The sequence below is a fragment of the Arvicola amphibius genome, chromosome 14 (assembly GCF_903992535.2).
Source record: "Arvicola amphibius chromosome 14, mArvAmp1.2, whole genome shotgun sequence".
NCBI lineage: Eukaryota > Metazoa > Chordata > Mammalia > Rodentia > Cricetidae > Arvicola > Arvicola amphibius.
Window position 1 is genome coordinate 18,989,138 of NC_052060.1, and position 21,406 is coordinate 19,010,543.

The 21,406-nt window shown below is 41.9% G+C and overlaps 1 protein-coding gene and 1 long non-coding RNA gene across 2 annotated transcripts in view; one reads left to right on the top strand and one right to left on the bottom strand.

Moving 5' to 3' along the window:
- The window catches only part of LOC119801392, an 86,789-nt gene that overhangs the window by 22,092 nt on the left and 43,291 nt on the right, over nt 1–21,406 (top strand). The gene's annotated exons all lie outside the window — the stretch shown is intronic.
- LOC119801391 (thymosin beta-10-like) lies at nt 8,828–8,968 on the bottom strand. Its single transcript, XM_038311970.1, has one exon. It carries the CDS (start codon nt 8,966–8,968, stop codon nt 8,828–8,830), a length of 141 nt encoding a protein of 46 aa, XP_038167898.1.

Genomic DNA, 21,406 nt, shown 5'->3' on the forward strand with positions numbered 1-21,406 from the left:
AACAAACAAACAAAACAAAAAAAAACCCAAACCACCACCACCAACAAAAACAAAAGCCCTGGGAAAAGATGTTCAGTGGCATGCCTCATAGGAGCCCTGGGGTCGAGCTAGAGCACGTGCGCTGCTGCAGGCTGCTGTGTCAGCCTGCACCACTGCTGCTGGACACACACACTGGCATCGCTTCCGTGGAGAGTGACTCAACAGTCTTCAGCCTAGCAAGTCTATGTTCACTGTTTATAAAAAAGAATGGAAATAGTCCAGCACACATCAATTAGAAACAGAGGCTCAGTAAATTATGGCACGTCCCTAAACGAACCATTATGTAGTCTTTTTAAAAAGTGATTTAAAAGTACTGACATATAAAAATCTAAAATTTATATTAAGTAAAAATGTTTCGAGAAATATATGCAGGAAACTAGTCACAGTAGCTGCCTCTGGGCTGAGCAGACTTACCTGCATTGACTCTGCCTTTTCAGTTGTGTACTGTGAAGCTGGATCACCTGCTTTTCAGCTCACTGAGGAATCGTTTACATACAGTTAAATCACAGTCATTTAAAGTGCACAGTGCAAGGACTTATAAAAATTATGTCTTCCTGCAAAACCACCACCACCACCATCAAAACATAATGTGTACGTGATCCTTGGAAGATTCCTTGTGCCTTCATCCCAATGGTCTTGGCCCCCAGAAACCACTGATCTGCTTCTGTCATGAAAGGCTCATTTTTCATTTTATGTAAATGGGGTCATACAGTGAATGCTCTTTTATATCTTGCTTCTGCATGTAGTATGTGATTTTAAGACTTATTTATGTTTTTATAAGTACTAAGCTCTGTTCTGTTTTATGAATGTGCCACATTTTATTTACTCAGCCAACTATTGAGGAATATTTTTTAATATTTATTTATTTATTATGTATACAATATTCTGTCTGTGTGTATGCCTGCAGGCCAGAAGAGGGCACTAGACCTCACTACAGATGGTTGTGAGCCACCATGTGGTTGCTGGGAATTGAACTCAGAACCTTTGGAAGAGCAGGCAATGCTCCAGCCCTACGACTGAGTTAGAAAAGAAATATAACTAGCCATTACCTACAGTAAAAATAATTAAAACCTGACTTCTAAAAATGGAGGCTAGTATGAAAAGAGTATCCTGAATTCTCTAGTGAAAATAACAAAACATGATACCAAATAAAAGAGATTTTACAGTTATGAGCATGAATCATGAAAACATACATTGGAAAGAATAATGATCAATTCTTAAGTTTTAGATGCCAACTAATATTAAAGACATGCAAAAATCTGAGAAAAAATAAAGCTACACTTGAATCCCATGGCATTTCATTAACTAGCAAATGTTCGTTTTCAAAAGAGAGAAAATGGGTGAAATTAAATCACAAATGAAAAAGATAAGCAAATTTTAAACAAACAATCATTTTAGTCATTTCTATTGTCAGTAAACTGTCATTGTCTCCCTCCTTGGAGTGCAGAACTGCATACTCCCTCTGAGCACTGCTGTCACACTGGGAGCTGCTCCTCGAAAGCCCAGCAGGTTTTTCGGGTTATTCTTTTTGGCATGGTATTAGAAATGCTGGTAATAACTACTTGGGAAAGACATAAAATATATAAGGTAAAAAGTAGTAACCCACTGGATATGATGATAGGCCTAAATGTTCCAAGAAAAGCATCCTCTAAACTGTTATAAATAATGAGTTCAGCAAAGACTGAAGCCAAAGGAAACCCACACAGAACCATTGTGTTTCTGTCAGTGAAAAATAGCTGCTTATTAATAAGAGCATAAAAGGAGAGATCCCATTCACAACCATGACCCAAAAATAAGTTTCTTGAGGATTTTCCTTGAGACACAAGATTTACTCAAGAAAATAATTAAAGCATACCAGGAACAATAAAGGAGGATGTGAACAGATGGAGCAAGAGCCCCGGATCATTACTGGAGAAGCAGCAGTGAGTGAAGATGAATGGGGCGCTGTGTCAAATTACAAGATTGCATGGACAGCAGTCCAAGGCTTCACACACTCATCATAGACACTGAATAATGGAAAGCTACCTTCGAGAACACAGAAAATAGGACTCTGCCATAGGATTTAAAATACATTAAAACTGACAAAATAATCAGCTTCTAAATGGGGGAGGAGTCAACTTAACCTGTCTACTTAGAATAGCTCTTTAAAACCCTACTTTTGAGGTTATGATGTAAATACATTTCTCCCTTCTCCTCCATCCAAACCCTCCCATATACTCCTCCCTGTCCTCCTTCAAATTCATGGCCTCTCTTTTTCACTAACTGCATGCATGTATTTATATGTATATACATAAATATTCCTAAATATAACCTGCTCAGTCTATATAATGTTACTTGTATGCATATTTCCAGGGCCGACCATTTGGTATTGGATAACCAGTTGGTATGCCCTTCCCTGGGGAAGAGCGCCTCTTCTGCTCCTAGCTTTTCTCAGTGGCCTATAGCTCTTTGAGTAGAGCTGAGGCTTCATGGGCTTTTTCCCATCCACTTAGGCATGCCCATTGGTGTCATCCTTGACCAGTTCATGTTTGGCAGTCATGTTGGTGAGACTTTATGGGTGCAGTTTCCAATATTACTTGGAGACACAATCTCTCAGAAAAATTCTCTGAACTTCTGGCTCTACAATCTTTTTGCCCCCTCTTCGGCCGTGTTCCATGAGCCTTAGATGTGGGATTATTTGATAGATATATTTAGGATACTTTCAAGCTTAGTTAACACCAAATTCTGTTCTTCCTACAGACAGTTCCATCCCAGTAAAACCATTACTATGGCAAACTACTGATGGTTTGCCTCCCAGTAAGGTCCTTTGCATTCATGGCTTTGCAAGCCCTTAGTGCAGTGGTATTGAGTCGATAATCTTGAAGTGGTGGGACCTACATCATTGTATCTGCCCTCCTCGGGAAGGGGCAAAGGTCATTCCTTTAATTTGCAAAGAAGACATTTGAATGAAAGCCCAAGTCTTGCTTGAAGTGCCTCTCTGGCTTCCTGTTTGGCAGTGTGATCATTTGGACACACACGTGTTCCTGCTCTTGCCATTCTCATTGATAGAGTACAGCTGCAAGGGCCCTTGCTAGAATTGGACTGATGGAGGTGACTATGTCCTTGAGCCTCCAAAACTGTGAGTTAAATAAACTTCCTTATAAAGTGAAGCTGAGATATTTCATTATACTGACAAAAAGCTGGCTGATACAGTCATCTTTCCAATAAATGACCTGGCCAGAATTTATGGCGCCATCCTTTATCTCCTCCCTTTGAATTTCTGCTAGAAGAGCTATAGATAATCTACCATTTTCACCACTCTGACGTTAGCTATCTTAGCCTCTTGTCCACACCAGTCAGGGTCCTCTAACATCTTCCTGGCTCTGTCATTGGTCTCCTATGACTTTTTGCCTCACCATAGCCAGAGCGACCCTGGTAAGCTGTTATGTCAGATACTATCTTTCTTTTGTGCAAAACCATCTGAAGGCTTCCACCCCTCTCTAGAAAACACTTCCCTTTCCTGTTTGATGACCTCTTCTCAGTCACCCTTTACTCACTCTGGGGTGGCCTCCAACGTATTAGACACCTTCCTGGTTTTGGAACTTCACACTCCTGGAGTCTTCTTTCTCCCAGATGCTTGTTTGCTCCCTGTCTCCCCTCCTTCACGTACTGTGCAGATGTCACCTCAGTGAAATCCTCCTGAGCTTCCACAGGAGAGTTCTACTTTTCACTTCTTGCTAGCTCTGATCACTCTTTCCTGTTTTACGTGCTGTTTACTTACCCACCTATCACCTATTTTCAAACTTGTTTCTCTCCAGCTAGCATGTTATCATGCTTATGAGGATGTGTTTTGTTTATAGGTTATCTTTAGTGCTAGGATAGTGCCTGGTACGATAAGGACTTTGATACATCTTTGCTGGTTAGTGATCAAATGAAATAGACTGAAACCTCTTCTAGCACAGCTGTCCTACTTTCTAAACTGACTTTACAACTAAGCCAGAGCAACAGATATTGTGGAAAGATTTCACAGCTTGCTAATTGTTTTGTGCACAATATTATAGCAGAAAGGTAGTTTATACTTTAGAGAAGTGGATCTCAACCTTCCTAATGCTGTGACCCTTAATAAAGTTCAACATGCTGTGGTGACTGCAACCATAAAATTATTCCATTGCTCCTTCATAGCTATCATTTTGCTACTGATGTAAATACCTAATATGTGACCCTCAAAGGGGTTGCAGCTCACAACTTGAGAGCCACTGCCTTAGAGCAATGCGTCATATCATGTTTAATAAAACAGTTCAAAAGATGGGTCAAAATAAAACATATGGAAGTACAGTTTTTAATATGCCAGAATTTCTTAAGATAAAAAAATAACATGAACATCGCATGTTTGAAGGATTCACATATTTTAAAATGAACAATATTAAAAGTAGATATGGCATATATGTATGGAAATGTATAAAATTTTCAAAGGATTGTATAAAATATATTTAAAACAAATACAATATATGTAGATTATCGTGGAATTTACAGATGATATAGTCAACAAAAGCTATAGAAATACAAACTATGTGAAATATATAATTGCTAGAAAGTTATTCTAAAAAAGAAAAGATTTGATATATGTAAATAGCCCATGTCTAGATTTTACTTCATAAATTTCCAAAAATGACAAATAATTTATTCTTCAATAAGGGGGAAGACCAACAATCACATAAAAAGCCTACTGCTTGAAAAAAATTCATATGAAAACACCATTGAGAAGCTAGCAACATGGCTGAGTAGATAAAAACTCCTGCTACCGAGCCTGCCAGCCTGAATTTCTTTTCTGGGAGCTGCGAGATGGAGGGAAAGGACTGGCTCCTGAACGTTGTCCTTTGATAGACACACACGAACCCCACCTGCACATGCAAGGAAATAAATAAATATAAAAGAAAAAAAGCAAAAAACACCATTGGGGTATGATTTTAGAACTATCAAGTCAGTAAAAAGCAAAATAAAAGCGATAAACCTCACATTGGCAGAGGTCATGGAATCTTCTCGACAAACAAAAAGCCATAAGTATGTTCTATCTTCTGGAGTTACTTAACATAAAGAAACTTATCCATAAGGAAGTAAATAACCAAAAATTAGGTCAACAAAATATCAGTCTATTTTATGCCATGCAGAATAGTGAAAAAAATGGAAAGGAGAAAAATTCCAAGTAACAGAGGAATTTTTAAGCAAAATTTATTTTAGAAACATGGACCATTCAAAATGACAATGTGGGGACTTTGTAACCTGAGGGAATGTGAATGTCAACACAGTAAAGCTTCTATAGATGCTGAGCTGGAATGTCATCTTCCTGTAGAAAAGCCAAAAGAGATCACCCTTGGGATATATTAATGTTTGGGAGAATACACTGTCCAGAACTTACTTTGCAAGATAAAAAATATTATCTTATATTGGATCATAACCGTTTTCTAGACTGAATGTCCTAAGAAAACCCTTGGTGAGACTTGAAGCTTTGAAACCAAGGTTTAGTTTAGCCTCAAAGATTTAAGTAGCTCTGACTGGTGGATTACCTTGTCCTTGGGGAAGAAGAAGGCAAGGGAAGTGCCTAGACAGACTGGACCAAAACATCGGAGGCTGCATTCAGCCTCATCAGACTCGGGTGTCGACGGAGAGGAAGCAAGAAACCACCTTAGAGGCAGAGCTAGGGAACAGACAGCTGAGGAAGCACCCCGAGAGTAACAGGAGGTAGCGGCAGTGGAAACAATGGGCACCAGAATAGTTGTCCAGTGCTGGGGAATTCTGTGTAGGTGTGACCCAGAGTCCTCTTTCATAGTGGTAGGACGGCTGCAGATCCTAGTGAGAACGTGGTAAATTGAAGAGCAGCTGTGATTTATTTGTCCTACTCTCTCAGTTACCCTTTTATTGCTGTGCTTAGTTTTAGATGCCATGACCAGGGCAACATACAGAAGAGTTTATTGGGACTTCGGTTTCAGAGGCTGAGTCCGTGGCCATATGCTGGGGAGCATGGCATCAGGCAGACAGGCATGGTGCTGCAGCAGTAGCTGAGAGCTCATATCCTTATCCACAAGTAGGAGGCAGAGAGCCAACTGGAAATAGGATAAACTTTTTAAACATTAAAGCCCACCCCCAGTGACATACCTCCTTCCACAAGGCCATACCTCCCAATCTTTCCCAAAAAGTTCCATCATCTGGAAATCAAGCATTCAAGTATATGGGCTTATGGGGCCATTATCATTCAAACCACCACATCCACTTCTATTCCAGATGCTTGGGAGGACAAGATTTATCCCCTATGTATGCCTGAATGCCTGGATTTATATTCTTACTCTATCACTTATTAACTGTACAACCTCAAGCAAGTCAGTTAGCCTTGCTGTGACTCAGTTTCCCTCCAGGAACAACTTGGGTCAACACTATTGCTTATTTTATCATGTTTCTGGGAGGAGCGGATGCCTGGGCCTCCTGTTACCTGTGAACTCTTGTCATTATTACACACTCTGCAGAGCTCCCAGGAACCCATCTTGGAGATTCAGAAAGGCTTAGAGTAGATCTGCCAGGAATTGATAACTGAGCATACTGAAACAGTTGAGGTTTTATTCAGACTCTAAACTTGGAAGGAGGGAAAAGGAGGGCCTTTAAGGCATTCCTACTGGAGATGCTAGGATGCATCCTGATCCTGCAAGTATCACATGGGCTGCCTGGCCAGTGTCTCCCTTTGTCAGAAGTCTGACAACAGGCCCTGAGGAACACTTCCTCTTGAATTGGCTCTAGTGAAGCAGGACTGTTCTTAAATAGAGTCATGAGACCACCGGGTACTGGACACTGGGGACTCATGTACCCCACTGTGTGGGAGGTAGAATTTAGGAAGTGGCTAGTGCTTTTGTCTCCTTTCCAGGCTTGCCCATTAACTGAGGTGGGTGGTGTCCAATTAAACCCTGATGTGCTTGCATTTTTTTCCTGGGAACAGCTGGAAACTTGGCTGTCTGGATGGTGGACAGACTAGCAAACATACAGACTGAGTGAGGGGCCTGAAGAGGGGGTGAGAAGCGTCTCCCCCGGGCATTTTTAGGAAGCTCTGCTGTATAATGTTCTATGTAATTTCCTCCTCCATGTTCCCAAGAGAGTTTCATTAAAGACTGCCATTTATTTTAAGATCTCTTTTGGAAGTCAGATTCCGATTTGTTTGGAATGCTGTGCTACGTGGAAGGTTAGGACCTTGACACAGACACAGTGGTAGTCCATGGGTGTAGGGTTGTTTATCACATAATAACTTAATTTTTTTATCTTGTGTGTGTGAGTGTTTTGAGTGCATGTGTATGTGCACACTCTGTGTGTGCCTTGTGCCTGAAAAAGTCAGAAGAGGGCACCAGATCCCCTGGAACTTTATTATTGGTGTGTGTGGGGGGGGGGGCATGAGGGCCATGGCTCATGTGTAAATTTCAGAAGACAACTTTGTGGAGTTGATTCTCTCCTTCCATCTTTACGTAAGTTCCTGGGATGGTCATTAGGCCTATATGACAAGCATTTTACCTGCTGAACATCACACTTGATTCTTATGTAATAATAATTTGGTAAATGCCCCGCCCCCTCCCCCATACTGAGGAGCCATGATAAGAGATGGTGATATGGAGATAGCTGAGGTACAGCCCTGTCCTCATGTTGTTCACACTGTCTTGGAGACATAGGCAAATACACACAAAGAGGGAAATTCCATGTACAGTGGTCGCTGTGGCAGACTGAATACCATAAAAAGTAGGTCCTAGTCCCTGGGACCTAGGAATAATATCATTCCTGAGGACACTAAATATGATCTCAAGGGACTTTATAAACGGGAGATTTGACCATAGAGAAAAAAATGATGTGATTAAAGACAAAGCCATTGGAATGGTGCACGTTGAAGATGGTAGAAGAGGCTTCCCAACAAAGGATTCTGTAGACTTCTAGAAATGATAACAGATAAGGAAACAGATTCTCCCCAGAGCCTCCCTCAAGTAACTGTCCCTAGACATCTTGATTTTTCCCAGTGAGACTTCTGGCTCCCAAAACTATATATAGTAGTGTTAAGCTAGGAATTTTGTGATACTTTGTTACGGCAGCCATAGTGAATAAGGGCATAGAATGGAATGGGTGTTCCAGCAATCATAATGTAGGGACTATCATACACTGGAGGCAGGTGTCAGAGGGAACTCAGAGAAGTGATGCTTTTACCTCTTCCAATAAAAGAGGCTGTCTGCCGAAGGGGAACTGAGGCCTTGTGTGTGTTCACACATGCATATTCATCGAGCCAACATTTTTGAACATCTGTTCTAAATTAGGTCCTGTATTAGGTTTACTAGGATTTGAAGACAACGAAGGCAGAGTTCATGTCTTCAAGATGACTGTCCAGTTGGGAGACTTGTCATGAAAACCCCTGACTTATTAGCATACTGATTCAGTTAACTCTCTGAGTTCAAGTTCCTCTATGTCAATCACAAAAAGAGGTGGTTTACTGGATGTTATGAAGAACAACTGATAATTTGTTTTTGCCACGAGGTGTGTTTTATTTTCATCAATCATACAAATAATTTTCTATAATATCCCAGGGCAAACCAGTGATATTTGGCAGTCTGATTAGTGGGGGGGGGTGGTCCCCCTTCAGAGACCTGCAGGCTGGTGGCATCGGCTCAGAGTGCCCGGGTTCACAATGCAGCTTGTGGCTCATGTCCATCTTGGAGATGGCTCTTCCTCCACACCACGAGGGGGTCTTGGAGATGACGGGGTGGGGTGGGGTGGGGTAATCCTCCAGTCTTGGCTTTTAGGAAATTTCACTCCTCTTTTCTTGTTCAGTGGTCTCTTTGGTCAGCAGGGTGTTTTTCTGTGTCTCGGTCTTCTTCAGCTTGGCCTCATCAAAGCTGGCAATTCCCCCCCCCCCCCGTGTCCACGGCTTGTCTGCCATTTTCTTACAACCCGTGGTGTCTCCTTCCGAGCTTGTGCTCCAGGTGCTCCCACTCGCCTTGCTGCAGCAAGAGACTGGACATTTTTTATAGCTATAAAGCATTATAAAACTAAAAGGAGCCGGGTGGCGGTGGTGCATGCCTTTAATCCCAGCACTTGGGAGGCAGAGGCAGGCTGATATCTGTGAGTTCGAGGCCAGCCTGGTCTACAAGAGCTAGCTCCAGGACAGGCTCTAAAACTGCAGAGAAACCCTGTCTCGAAAAACCAAAAAGAAAGAAAGAAAGAAAGAAAGAAAGAAAGAAAGAAAGAAAGAAAGAAAGAAAGAAAGAGGTATTGTAGAAATTTGGCATGAGAAAAAATAGACACATGAGAAAGTGATTAATGACATAAGATTCCTGGGGAGTAACAGAAGTGATAGATGAGACAAGTTTCAGCTAAGGGCATCAAGAATGCTTTCTGAAATCATGATTTAGCAGGCCATGGAGAAAGCCTGAGAAAGGGCACGAGAGAGAATCCTCATAGAAATGGGAGTGTGATTCAATGGGAGGCAGGACCCTTGGGAAACTGCCCGCTACTTTCATAGGTGACCTTGAGCATTGATGAGGTGCAACATCTGGTGTGAAGTGGCATAAAGGGCAGCATCTTCATTCTTAGCCCTCAAATTTTCCCTGGCTCCCCAGTTTTGTCCCCCCAAAAGTGTCTCCTGGCTGCTTACCACAATGCCTGTGGAGAGCCCCGGCTGTGTGACACCAGTCAGCCATATTTCAACACCAGGCTGGAATTAATAGTTGATCTTTAACTTCCATCCCTTCCTTGCTCTTCCCTTTAAGACATCCTGCTTTCCTTAAGAAAATAGTTTTCGTTGTTTTCATGAGAAAATTGTTCATTGTCAGGCCATGTGAACGATGAAGGGAATAGTTGTTAGGAAGACAGGACTATCATTTTGAGCCTAAAAGTCAAATGCTACTTAAACTATGTTCTATTTGACATCTGCTCATATTGCCATATCATGTTACATTATGTTGAGAAGTTGCTGGAGAATGTTTTTACTGGAACAAAAGGCTCTGTTCAGAGTTGGGTTTCTGGTTAAAAACTATAAAGACGAAATAATTGATCTGAAGGTTGTATTCTCCTCCTCCACAGTCCTAGGCGGTCACTGAGTGTCTTCTCTGTACCATGCATGCTGGGTCACGGGCAGCCCCTGTGCATAGTGCAGTCTCGGGAGTGCTGGGGTTCAGGAGAAGTTCTTTCACCTTAGTATTTGAACTTGGAAATTAAAGGTTATGATTTTTAGGGAAAATTGTAAACCCCACTTCTCTCCCCCCTTTTGTATTTTTCCTGATAGTTGGCTAGAAGCCAGCCTCCTCCTCTTCTCCCTTTCCTCCTCTCCACTGCCTCCTCTTGGTTCCTTCTCCTCCTCTGCTTCCTTCCTTCCATTATTATTCCTTCTTTCCCCTTCTATGCCCTTATCTGTGGTAGGGGCAATCTTTTATTTTATATTTTCTATTACAGTTTAAATTTCAAATATTTTGCCTCCCATTTTCATATTAAGTTGTGCAAGAAATGCAAATAATTTGATAAATAAGTAACAGCTTTGAAATATTTTGTATTCTCTGGGTAATATAAACAGCAACTACTCACATGACATCATTCATACACTCCGTCCCATTTAAACATGGTTGAGGAAGCAGGTACAACACAAGGTTAAATGACTCCAAGTAGCTTTGGTTAGATTTTGTAGCCCAGGTTTGATTCAAAAGATATGGTCCTCAAAATTAGCCATCATCTCTTTTCCATTCCTCAAATATACATGATTTCTTTCTGAAAGCTTTGCCATGTCTGTTTCACACTAATGGGTAGAAACAGTCATGGTCACATGTCCATCAAATGCTCCTTTGGCCTGTCTCCTGTGTAGAAGCCTAGTATGTAATCATTGATTAGCTTATTAGCTTAGAGAAGCATGAACAGATAAGAACAGAAAAACAGCTATAAGAAACTGAGAATATTTGAAAAACTTCTCATAATTATTATAAATAACATTAAGTAAAATAGTACGTAATGGTATTAACTATGTTTAAAAAACACTAACATATTAATACAGTAAGGAAATACAACAGTTGACATTAATTCCTTCTGAATGGTGGAGTTAAAGTTTTCTTTTACTAGGCTAGGAATATAATGTAGTAAAAGAAGACTTGCCTAGCATATACAAGGCCCCAGGTTTGAACCTCAGAACAGAAAGAAAGAAAGAAAAAGAAAGAAAGAAGAGAGAAAGAAAGAAAAGAAGGAAGGAAGGAAGGAAGGGAGAAGGAAGAAAGAGAGAGCTTTTTAAATAGGTTTTTTAAATGTTCCTATTCTATACACCTATAATCAGCTTGTGTTAACCTTAGAGACAAAACCATAATATTTTAAAACAGAGCATCCCTTTAGAGAATCTTTCAGGGTGAAAACTGGTTAATGGAAGGGTAGTCCTAAGGCATCTGAGGTTCCATTAGGGGCTGAGTTGCTTGAGTAGAATTTGTGAATGAGACTTTGTTGCTGCTCTTGAATGGCATGTAAGTGGTGGCAAATATTTCAAGATGCTTTTGAGTAGGGAAACAAAAGTTTCTTTCCTGAGTTTAGTTTCAGGTATTCTTGGACTTTGGAGGAAAGTGGTCCCAGAAAAGATTATTTACGACGTTAAAAGTGAATCTTTCCTTGGTTAATAATTTATACACCCTGTATGTAGGGCATCGATTTAGGTTAACCTAGACCAGGAAGGAGATAAAGGTTAAAATCAGAACTGGAAATCTCAATACTTTCTCTGCTCAAGTCAAACCAGAAGGCTGAGCCTGCTGTCCTGGTAGAGCAGTGGTTCTCAACCTTCCTAACGCTGAGACCCTTTTTTAATACAGTTCCTCATGTTGTGGTGACCCCAACCATAAAATTATTTTCATTGCTACTTCATAACTGTAAGTTTGTTGTTATGTGTTTTATGATGTTTTACTCTTCATTCTTTAGACTTTTCTGGGGGGGCACCACCCAGCTTCCAAGTAAATTACACACAGAGGCTTATTCTTAGTTATGAATGCCTGGCCTTAGCTTGGCTAATTTCTTGCAAGCTTTTCTTAACTTGAATTATCCTGACTACCTTTTGCCTCTGCAAAAGAGCCTTTTCCTTTTCTTACTTCTATATATCTTATTTTTTTGTAGTCTTTTTTATTTATTTTATTTATTAAAAATTTCTGCCTCCTCCCCGCCTCCCATTTGCCCCCCTCCCTCCTCCACTCTCCCTCCCTCTCCTGTCCAGAGAGCAGTAAGGGTTCCCTGCCCTATGGGAAGTCCAAGTTCCTCCCCCCTCCATCCAGGTCTAGGAAGGTAAGCATCCAAACAGACTAGGTTCCCACAAAGCCAGTATGTGTAATAGGGTCCAAATCCCGTGTCATTGTCCTTGACTTCTCAGCAGCCCTCATTGTCCGCCATGTTCAGGGAGACCGGTTTTATCTCATGCTTTTTCAGTCCCACTCCAGCTGGGCTTGGTAAGCTCCGAATAGATCAGCCCCACCATCTCAGTGGGTGGGAGCACTCCTCGCAGTCCAGACTTCCTTGCTCATGTTTTCCCTCCTTCTGCTCCTCATTTGGACCTTGGGCACTCAGTTCGGTGCACCAATGTGTGGCTCTGTCTTTATCTCCATCCATCGCCAGATGAAGGTTCCCTCACGGTCCTGACTTTCTTTCTCATGTTCTCCCTGCTTCTGCTCCTCGTCAGGACCTTGGGAACTCAGTCCAGTGCTCCAATGTGGGGCTCTGTCTTCTCTTTCTTCGTGGCTGACTGAGTAACTGGCTGTCTTCCTTTCCTTGTTCTCCCTTGCCCCTCCCTCCTTCCGCATTTCTCCTTCTATTTATACTCTGCCTGCCAGCCCCACCCATCCTTGCTCCTGCCTCGCTATTGTCCATTCAGCTCTTTATTAGACCACCAGGTGTTTTAGACAGACAAAGAATCACAGAGTTAAATAAACATAATAAACATAAACAAAAGCAACACACCTTAAAATAGTATTCTACAACAGTTTGAAATGTAATGTAAACATCTGTGTTTTCCGATGGTCTTAGTTGACCCCTGCAAAAGGGTTGTTTGACTTCTAAAGGGGTCACAACCCACAAGTTGAGAACCGCTGTGGTAGAGGGACCTCCAGGATGCCCCTGTGGCAGGCTGCTGCACTGGGCTTGCTCTTCTGAAGGAGCAGCTCCTAATTGCTCCCAGAGTCCTTGCTGCTGGAAGGCTGATGTTTTTATGACTGTGTGTGATGCCTCTTGATAAGTTATTTGAAAGAGGATCTGGGGCAGCAAGACTGAGCTTTCTGAAGATTCAAGTCCTAAGGCATGCCGTTGTGCCATTGGGTTTGTTCTCCTTTACTTTCTTATTTTATGTTTTTCTGGTGTGTGTGTGTGTGTGTGTGTGTGTGTGTGTGTGTGTGTGTTCGCATATGTGCAGGCATGTGAGCATGAGGTGTGCATGCATGTATATATGGAGGCCCTAGGTTGATGTTGAGAATCTTTCTCGATTGCTTTCTATCTTATTTATTGACAAAGAATTTCTCAGCTGAGCCCAGGGATTGACTATGACTATGCAGCTTCCTCTGGGGATCTCCCATCTCTGTCTTCCAAACTGGGATCTTAGGTGAGTCTCCCCAGTGATCTACCTATTATGTGGGTTCTAGTGATTCAAACTCCAGCCCTCACACTTGGGAGGTAAACACTTTAGTCACTGAGCCATCTCCCCAGCCCTCTTCCAGTTTTTCTGACAAATTGTCTCTACTCCTGCTAGCCCCTTGTGACCAGCACTTTTCTATGACCAAAATGACCATTCAGAGGAACAAAACAACCAGTGTCCAACCAGAAACTGACTAGCAATTTGTCCTGTTGTCACACTACTTAGTATGCTTAAATCTTACCTCAAGGTTTCATTTTGTGGTTCTGTAGATGACTTCAGATAGAAGATTTACAAAATACCTTTGTTGATTATGAAAGTAATATAAATGTAAGACTACAAGTTGGAAAACATGGAAAGAATAAAGAAAAAAAATCACCCATAATTCTAAATCTTGGTAACTGTCTTTACTAACACAACTTTTTCTTTCTTTGAAGTTTTGTGGTTTCTTCTAATCTTTTTTCTATGTGCATTTTTTAAAAAACTAAGACAGGGTCTCACTTGTGATCCTGCTTTACCTGGAACTCATCAGAATGGATTTTGAACAAATGTCAATTCTCCTGCCTTAGTTCCTCAAGTGCTGGGATTATAGGTATGAACCATCATGCCCAACTTTTATGTGTAAACACATAGTACACTTATATATTTTATTAGTGTATGTGGTGTGTGTGTGTGTGTGTGTGTGTGTGTGTGTGTGTGTGTGTGTGGTATACATGTGGAAGTCCCAGGCAGCAACTTTGTGGCGTTTGCTCTCTCCTTCCATTTTTACATGGTTTCCTGGGATCAAACTCATGTTACCAGCTGCAGCAAAGTGCCTTTAACAGCTGAGCCTTCTCACCAGCCCCTTATGCATTGTTGATTCCCACTCTTAATACTGTAAGCATTTTGTCCCTCATGTCATTCAGTGTTCTTTGAAAACTCTGATCAGTAATGACTGTATAAAATTCCTATATAATGATGAATCAATCTTCTATAACAGTTCTTCTAGTATCAAACATTTAAGCTATTTTCTAGTTAGAAAGATTTAAGCAAGTGGTAATATGAGCAAAGGGGTCAAGACCATGATGGAAATACCCACAGAATCAGCTGACCTGTGCTAGTGGGAGCTCACTGACTCTGAACTAACAGTGAGGGAACCTGCATAGGACCAAACTAGACCCTCTGAATGTGGGTGACAGTTGTGTTGACTAAGGCAGTCTGTGGGGCCACTATCAGTGGGACCAGGATTTATCCTTGACCAGTGCTTGAACTGACTTTTTTGGAGCCTGTTCTCTTTGGAGGAATACCTTGCTCAGCCTAGATATGGGCGGGAACATCTTGGTCCTGTCTCAAAATGATGTGCTGAATTTTGTTGACTCCCTATGGGAAGGCTTACCCCCTCTGAGGAGTGGATGGGGGTGGAGTGGGGGAAAGGTGCGGGGAGTGGGAGAAGGGGATGGAATGGGAACTGAGACTGGTATGTAAAATAAGAGAAGATTGTTTAAAAATAGTATAGACAGTGATTTAAAAGAAGGACTAAAATAATTGTTCATATACAAAAAATAAAAATAAAAAGGCTTCAACATCATAGACTGTGTGGGGAGAGACTCAGTCTGTGATACCCCAGAACAGAGGACAAAGAACTTCTGTGAAATGTTCTGGTAAGAAAAATGAGGATGAATATGCCTGAGTCTTCTAATCTAACTTCTAGTTAGTATAATAGGAAAAGCAGGATGAATATTCTTGAGTCTTTTAATCTAATTTCCAGTTAGTATAATAAAAAAGGCAGGATGAATATGCTTGAGTCTTTTAATCTAACTTCCAGTTAGTATAATAGGAAAGGCAGGATGAATATGCTTGGGTCTTTTAATCTAACTTCCAGTTAGTATAATGGGAAAGGCAGGTAGCAGAAAAATACATTAATAACACTAGAGAGCTCCAGACTCTTGGAGACTACAATACAAGTAGAATATACTTTGTTTTACTTTGTTTAGCAAATACATTATAAGGGAAAAAGAAATGGATAAAATTTTTGAATGAAAAGAAGTTTGAGAGGCTCCAGCCATTTGTGGCATATGAACAATATTTGGGTTCACATGTAAACACTTTAAAAAATGTTTACACTTTTCAAGAAATTGAAATACTTAGAAATTTGGTTATTACATTAATGCATTACTAATCTCTTTTAAAGTGATAAGAGCACCATGGGTATGCTTTTCTGGATGAATATCCTTTAAAGACAAATACCAAAAAGTTTCATTTGAATGGATGTATTTAGGATCAGATTCAAAATACAATTGGTGAGACACAAGGGCCTTTTCATGGGAAAGAGCTCCATCATGACTGGCCACAAACTGAAGACAAGTAATGGGTACATGAGGGTTATTTTCCTCTCTTTTTATTTCGCTATAGGTTTGATGTTTTCCATAATTGAAAGTTAGAAAAAGGATGAAACAAAAAGGAAGTCAGCATCTCTAGGACCAGGTATTGTTCCGCTCTGTGGGAAAAGATCCCTGAATGAGACAGAACTCAGCATCAGCTCTCACAGTTACTAATGTCCCTGGGCTGCTCAACCTCTGAGCCTCAGCATCTTCATTCCCTTCTCTTTTTATTTTCTGGTATGTGTAGAGTAACCAGAGGAGGGTATTGAATGTCCTTCTCTGTCATTCTTGTCTTATTCCCTTAATCCAGGATTTCTCACTGAAACTGGACTTTGCTGTTTTAGCTACACTGTCTGGTCAGCAAATCCCGACTATCTGTTCTTCTGTCTTTGCTTTCCACAGTGCTGGGGTTTCAGACAAAAGGACAGACATGAGTGGCTGGGGATCCAAACCCAGGTTCCCATGCTTGTACAGTAAGCATTTGTACCCACTAAGCCATCTCCCTGCTGCCCCAATGTCCTCACGTGGTTATAAAGCCCCACACCATTGCTGTGAGGAGGAAATAGGACCACTAGGGAAACTGAGGGAACTAGGGTGTCTTGAGGTATGCATGGAGGATGGTGTGAGGTGAGTCAAAGATTATATACCTCACCTCCCCTAGCTGTCCCGGAACTCGCTTTGTAGACCAGGGTGACTTCAAATTTTGAGTTCCACCTGCCTCTGCCTCATGAGGGCTGGGATTAAAAGTGTGCACCACCACGCTTAGCTGGCCCCTCAGCTTTTATGGATTGCTAGAGAGTGAGGTTTGCACAGAAAACCTACTCTGCCACACGCTTTGTCATTTCTTTCATTTTATATTTATGGGTCATTTTCCTTAGTGGTTACTGTTAGGTCTAAGGGAGTCCATATATCCAGAAATGAGCTCAAGCTGAATTTCTGGCAATTACTATCAGTACTTTACATCAGTCTAGTTCAGTTCAAATTCATACCCATTGCATTTTGCTTTGTTTCCATGGGGCTACCCCCCCCCCTTTTTTTGATGGTGACGCAGAGCCTGGGAATTTTCTTTTTAAGTTAAATTATTAAAAAAATTGTAGAACATATTTTATATTTAGCCCTGTTGTAACCCTTACTGACATCTTCATCTTTTCATATGGTTTTAATTTACTGTTTAATGTATTTTCATTTGATCCTGGAAGCCTCCCTTGGTATTTCTTATAGATCAGATTGACTTAGCTATAAACTTTCAACTTTTGAGAATGTCTTAATTTGTTCAGTTTGGAGGCTAATTTTTCTGGGCATAGAATTCTTGGTTGACAGTTTTTTCCTTTCAGAATTCCAAATGTGCCATCTTGCTATCTTCCAGCCTCTGTGGTTTAAGAAAAACAGCTGTTAATCTTATCGAGGGTCTTGGTACTGCATGAGTCTTTTTCTTCTGTTGAGAACCTGTCTTTCTAAAGTTTCTAGGTCTGGATCTCTTTGAGTTTATCCTCCTTGCGGTATTCTGAGCTTAAATGCGTAGACTAAAATCTTTATTTACATTGGAAAAGTTTTCAAATATGTTCTTAAAATGCTGTTTTCGGCCCTTTCTCTCATGTCCTTTAAGTCCCATCATGAAGGAACTGGGATGCTGGGCCCATTGGTCTCTGTATCTTTGCTCATGTTTGATGAGTTCAGCTGACTTACCTTCAGGTTCACTGACTCTTTCTTCTGGCTGTCCATCTGCTGTTGAGGCCCTAGGATAACATTTTTATTTTAATTGTTGTGCTCATTTTTAATCCCATAATTTCTAGTTGGCTTGGGTTTTTTTAAATATATATATATATATCTTATCCTTATTGATAGTCTTTATTTGGCAAGACACAATACTCATATTTTCCTTTAGTCCCTTAGACATGTTTTCCTTTAGTCTTTGAACACATTTGAAGTGCTGATTTAAAGTTTTGTTTAGTAAGACCATGCCCAGACTTCCTTGTGGCCAGTTCCAACTGTTTGCTTTTGCCTCTGTGTGTAGACATACTTTATTACAGTTTTACATGGCTGGCCTCTTTTTTGTTGTTGTTGTTGAAAACTAGACCCTGCCTCCCTCTCTCTGTCTCTGTCTCTGTCTCTCTGTCTCTCTGTCTCTCTCTCTCTCTCTGTCTCTCTCTCTCTCTTAGTTATATGTGTGCACAGAGGTACTCATTTGCCAAAATGCTAATATGGAGGTCAGAGAACAACTTCCGTGAGTTGGTTCTCTCATTCCCCCATGTGGGTGTTCCAGAAATGGAAGTAAGATTCGTAGACCTGGTAGCAAGTACCTTTACCCACTAGGCCATCTCATCGGTTCCCAAACCAGACACTTAATATAATGTAGGAAATCAAGGTTTGTTGTTATTGCTGCTATATAAAATACTCTTAAGCATAGCATAGGACTTGAACTAATGACCTTCAAGCCCGAAGTTCTTCAGAGAGGACTTGCTGTATGATTGTGTGGAACTCATCTCAGGAAAGCCAATGGTTTGAGACCCCCAGAACATTTTGATAATGAGATAATGATGCCCTTTAAGGGTCCCCAAATACCGTAAGTTCTGCTCTACCCGCAAGGTCCTGTAATCTATAACTTATTTCCTCAGAATTGCTAGAGCACATTGAGCTATAGATGTCAAGTTCAAGGATTCTAGCCCAGGCCTGGGAAACCTTCTCTGAAGACTTGGCTGGGCAAATTGAAGCAAGTTTCTGGCTCTTAATACAAGGAGACCACGATCAGCTAAAACATGAATGACAGCAAAACCTGTTGCAAGCTGGAGTGCCCAGTGCCCAGATGTTACTTGGGACTAGGAGTGTGAGAGACGCTGGAGTAGGTAAGGAGAGAATATGGTTCACAAAAAGCTCCAAATGAAGCCAGGAGGAGGGACTGATGGTCAAGTGAGATCTCTCTCAGGAAGTGGCACACAACCTAGAAGGCTTCTCTTCCTTTCCTGGTGAATTTAGGGTTGGCAGTAAGAGGAAGAGAGCAAGGGTTTGTCATAGGTTTCTCCTGTCATTTCCAGACTGTACAATTCGTTTGAGGGGAGCAGAAAACAATGCTAAGGCCCTGGGGACCCTCCAACCTTACTAAGCTATTCCAAGCTATCCATTTGTGCAAGAAGTACCCATGAAATGGCCACTTAGGTACAGTGTTGTGAGAAGAGTGTTGGTTTTGCCTCTTAACCACTATGGTGAGTTGGCTGAGTTATTAAGATTCTCTGAGCCTTGGTTTCTATATTTGTCGAGGAGAATATTAGCATTTGGCTTGCAGGACTGTAGTAGGGAATGGGGTTGCATTTTTATGGGGTGCATCACACATACCTAGTAATTAGTGAGTACTTTTCTGGTTCATCGCCTTGGAAAAGGAGGAAGAATAAACCACTTCCTCATTGCATGAAGCCTTTCTCTACAGCCTTCTCCATCTTCATCTTCCTGAGAGATTGGCTTGGCTCCTTTTTATAGGTTTTTGTAGTGTCTGTATCTTCCTACCTCCATTTATATTTTATGACTAGAGACTTAGCCTTATGATTGCTTGATTAATCTGTCTCCTGGAGTGACTTTCAAAAAAACATGCCTTTGCAAAACTCTCCTTTTATACACTTAAATTTTTAAATTACATTTTAGTGTGTGTGTGTGTGTGTGTGAGAGAGAGAGAGAGGGAGGGAGGGGGAGAGAGAGAGGGAGAGAGAGAAAGAGAACACATGTGGAGGGCCGAGGACAATAGGCAGGAGTTGGTTCCCAGGGATCCAGTGCAGACTGTCATCTTTGGCAGAAAGTGCCTTTACCCACCAAACCATCTCACTAACCCACCCCACATCTTAGCTTTCTTCTTCCCTTAAAAGGAGTAAATTGTGTATAGGTGGATTAAATGCTTTGCAGGCAAGAAAAACTGGTAGAAGCAACTTGTTCATCACTGTCTGCTTCATCTCACCTCCCTCTTTGCCTCTTCTTGCTGTTTCCAGCAAGGATGCTTGAAGATGCTCTTTTCTGCAGCATCAGGTTTTCCTTTAACTTCGTCTGCAGCATTATGCTCTGTGCTTTTGCCTTCAGCTCAGCAGCCTTCTGTTCAGGAGGCTGCTTGTCATCTGAGGCAGAGTTTTCCCACATCTCTCTATCTCTTTGCAGCAGCATCACCAACCGATGGCCTGGAGTGTTCATTGATTTCAGAATTGGCCGCAGAATAGAAAAAGAAGGCTAAAGGAGGAGGTTCCTTGAATATATTGGGATCCTTAAACTTTTTCTTTTTGTAATGCTGAAGACCAAACCCAGGGCCTTGTGCACACTAGGCAGGCACTTTACCACTGACCTACAACTTTAGCCTTCCCATTTAGGAGGGACATAGATTCCCCATCTCTCTCCCTCCCGCCCTTCCTTCCTCCATCCCTCTCTCCCTCACTCCCCTTTCTCCCCCTCTTCCTTCCTTCCTTCTTTCCTTCCATTCCTATTTCCCTTCTCCAATTCTCGCTTCAATGTTTTGAATTCACTAATGTAGCCTAGGCTGGCTTTGAACTTGTGATCCTCCTGACTAGTGGACTGCAGTGGCTGTCATCTATAACCTCTTCTGACTTCCAGCTACCAGTCATGGAGCTGGGAGTCTGGGCTCTAGACAGAGCCATGGGGGTCAGCCTGTGGTATTTTCTGTAGCCTGTGGCATCTGGGGGTGGGGGGAGAGCCAGCCACTCTATGTTCAGTAACTGGCATGAGCTACTCTGCTCCCTCAGCAGTTCCAGTATCCAGGACAGCAGAGTCTGCTCACCCCCTACCCCCAAGAAACTGAAAAGGAAAGCCAAGGAACAAATGTGCTACACTGGCACAGGGGCTGACCCTCTGGAAATTGGGACTTTCCTCTAGAGCTGCGTGGTTACTGCCCACCACCACTGACTTCAGAACCTGTAGAAGGGGTCATGGGACACCCACCAGTGTCCCCTCTACCCCCTTGCTGAGGCCCACAGTCTGCAAGAGGTTAACCTCAGGTTTCTTCCTGGTTGCATCTGATTCACTTTCCTGTCTCCGGCCGGATAGAGGTTTCGAGGTTTGGCTGGGCCTTTCTACTCAGTTCTCTAAGCCAGAGTTCCTGACCCTGCCTGTGAAACAGCAATAGCCACAACGAAGGACATTTTACCCTCTAGCGTTCTACGTGGTCCCGTCCTCCAGCCCTGCATCTTCAGTTACACAACATAAGACTACTCATCCCCACCAGTAGGACCCCAGCTCTGTCACCTAGCTGGGTGAGCAGCCAGGCCCTGGTGCACCAGTGTGTGCCCAGCGGTTCACACTTAAATCAGAGGTGCCTGAGCCTCACCCCGAGATTCTGGCTGTGTTGATATAGGGCAGGGCTTAGGGATCAGGATTTTGGGAACAACCCAGATGATTCTGCAGT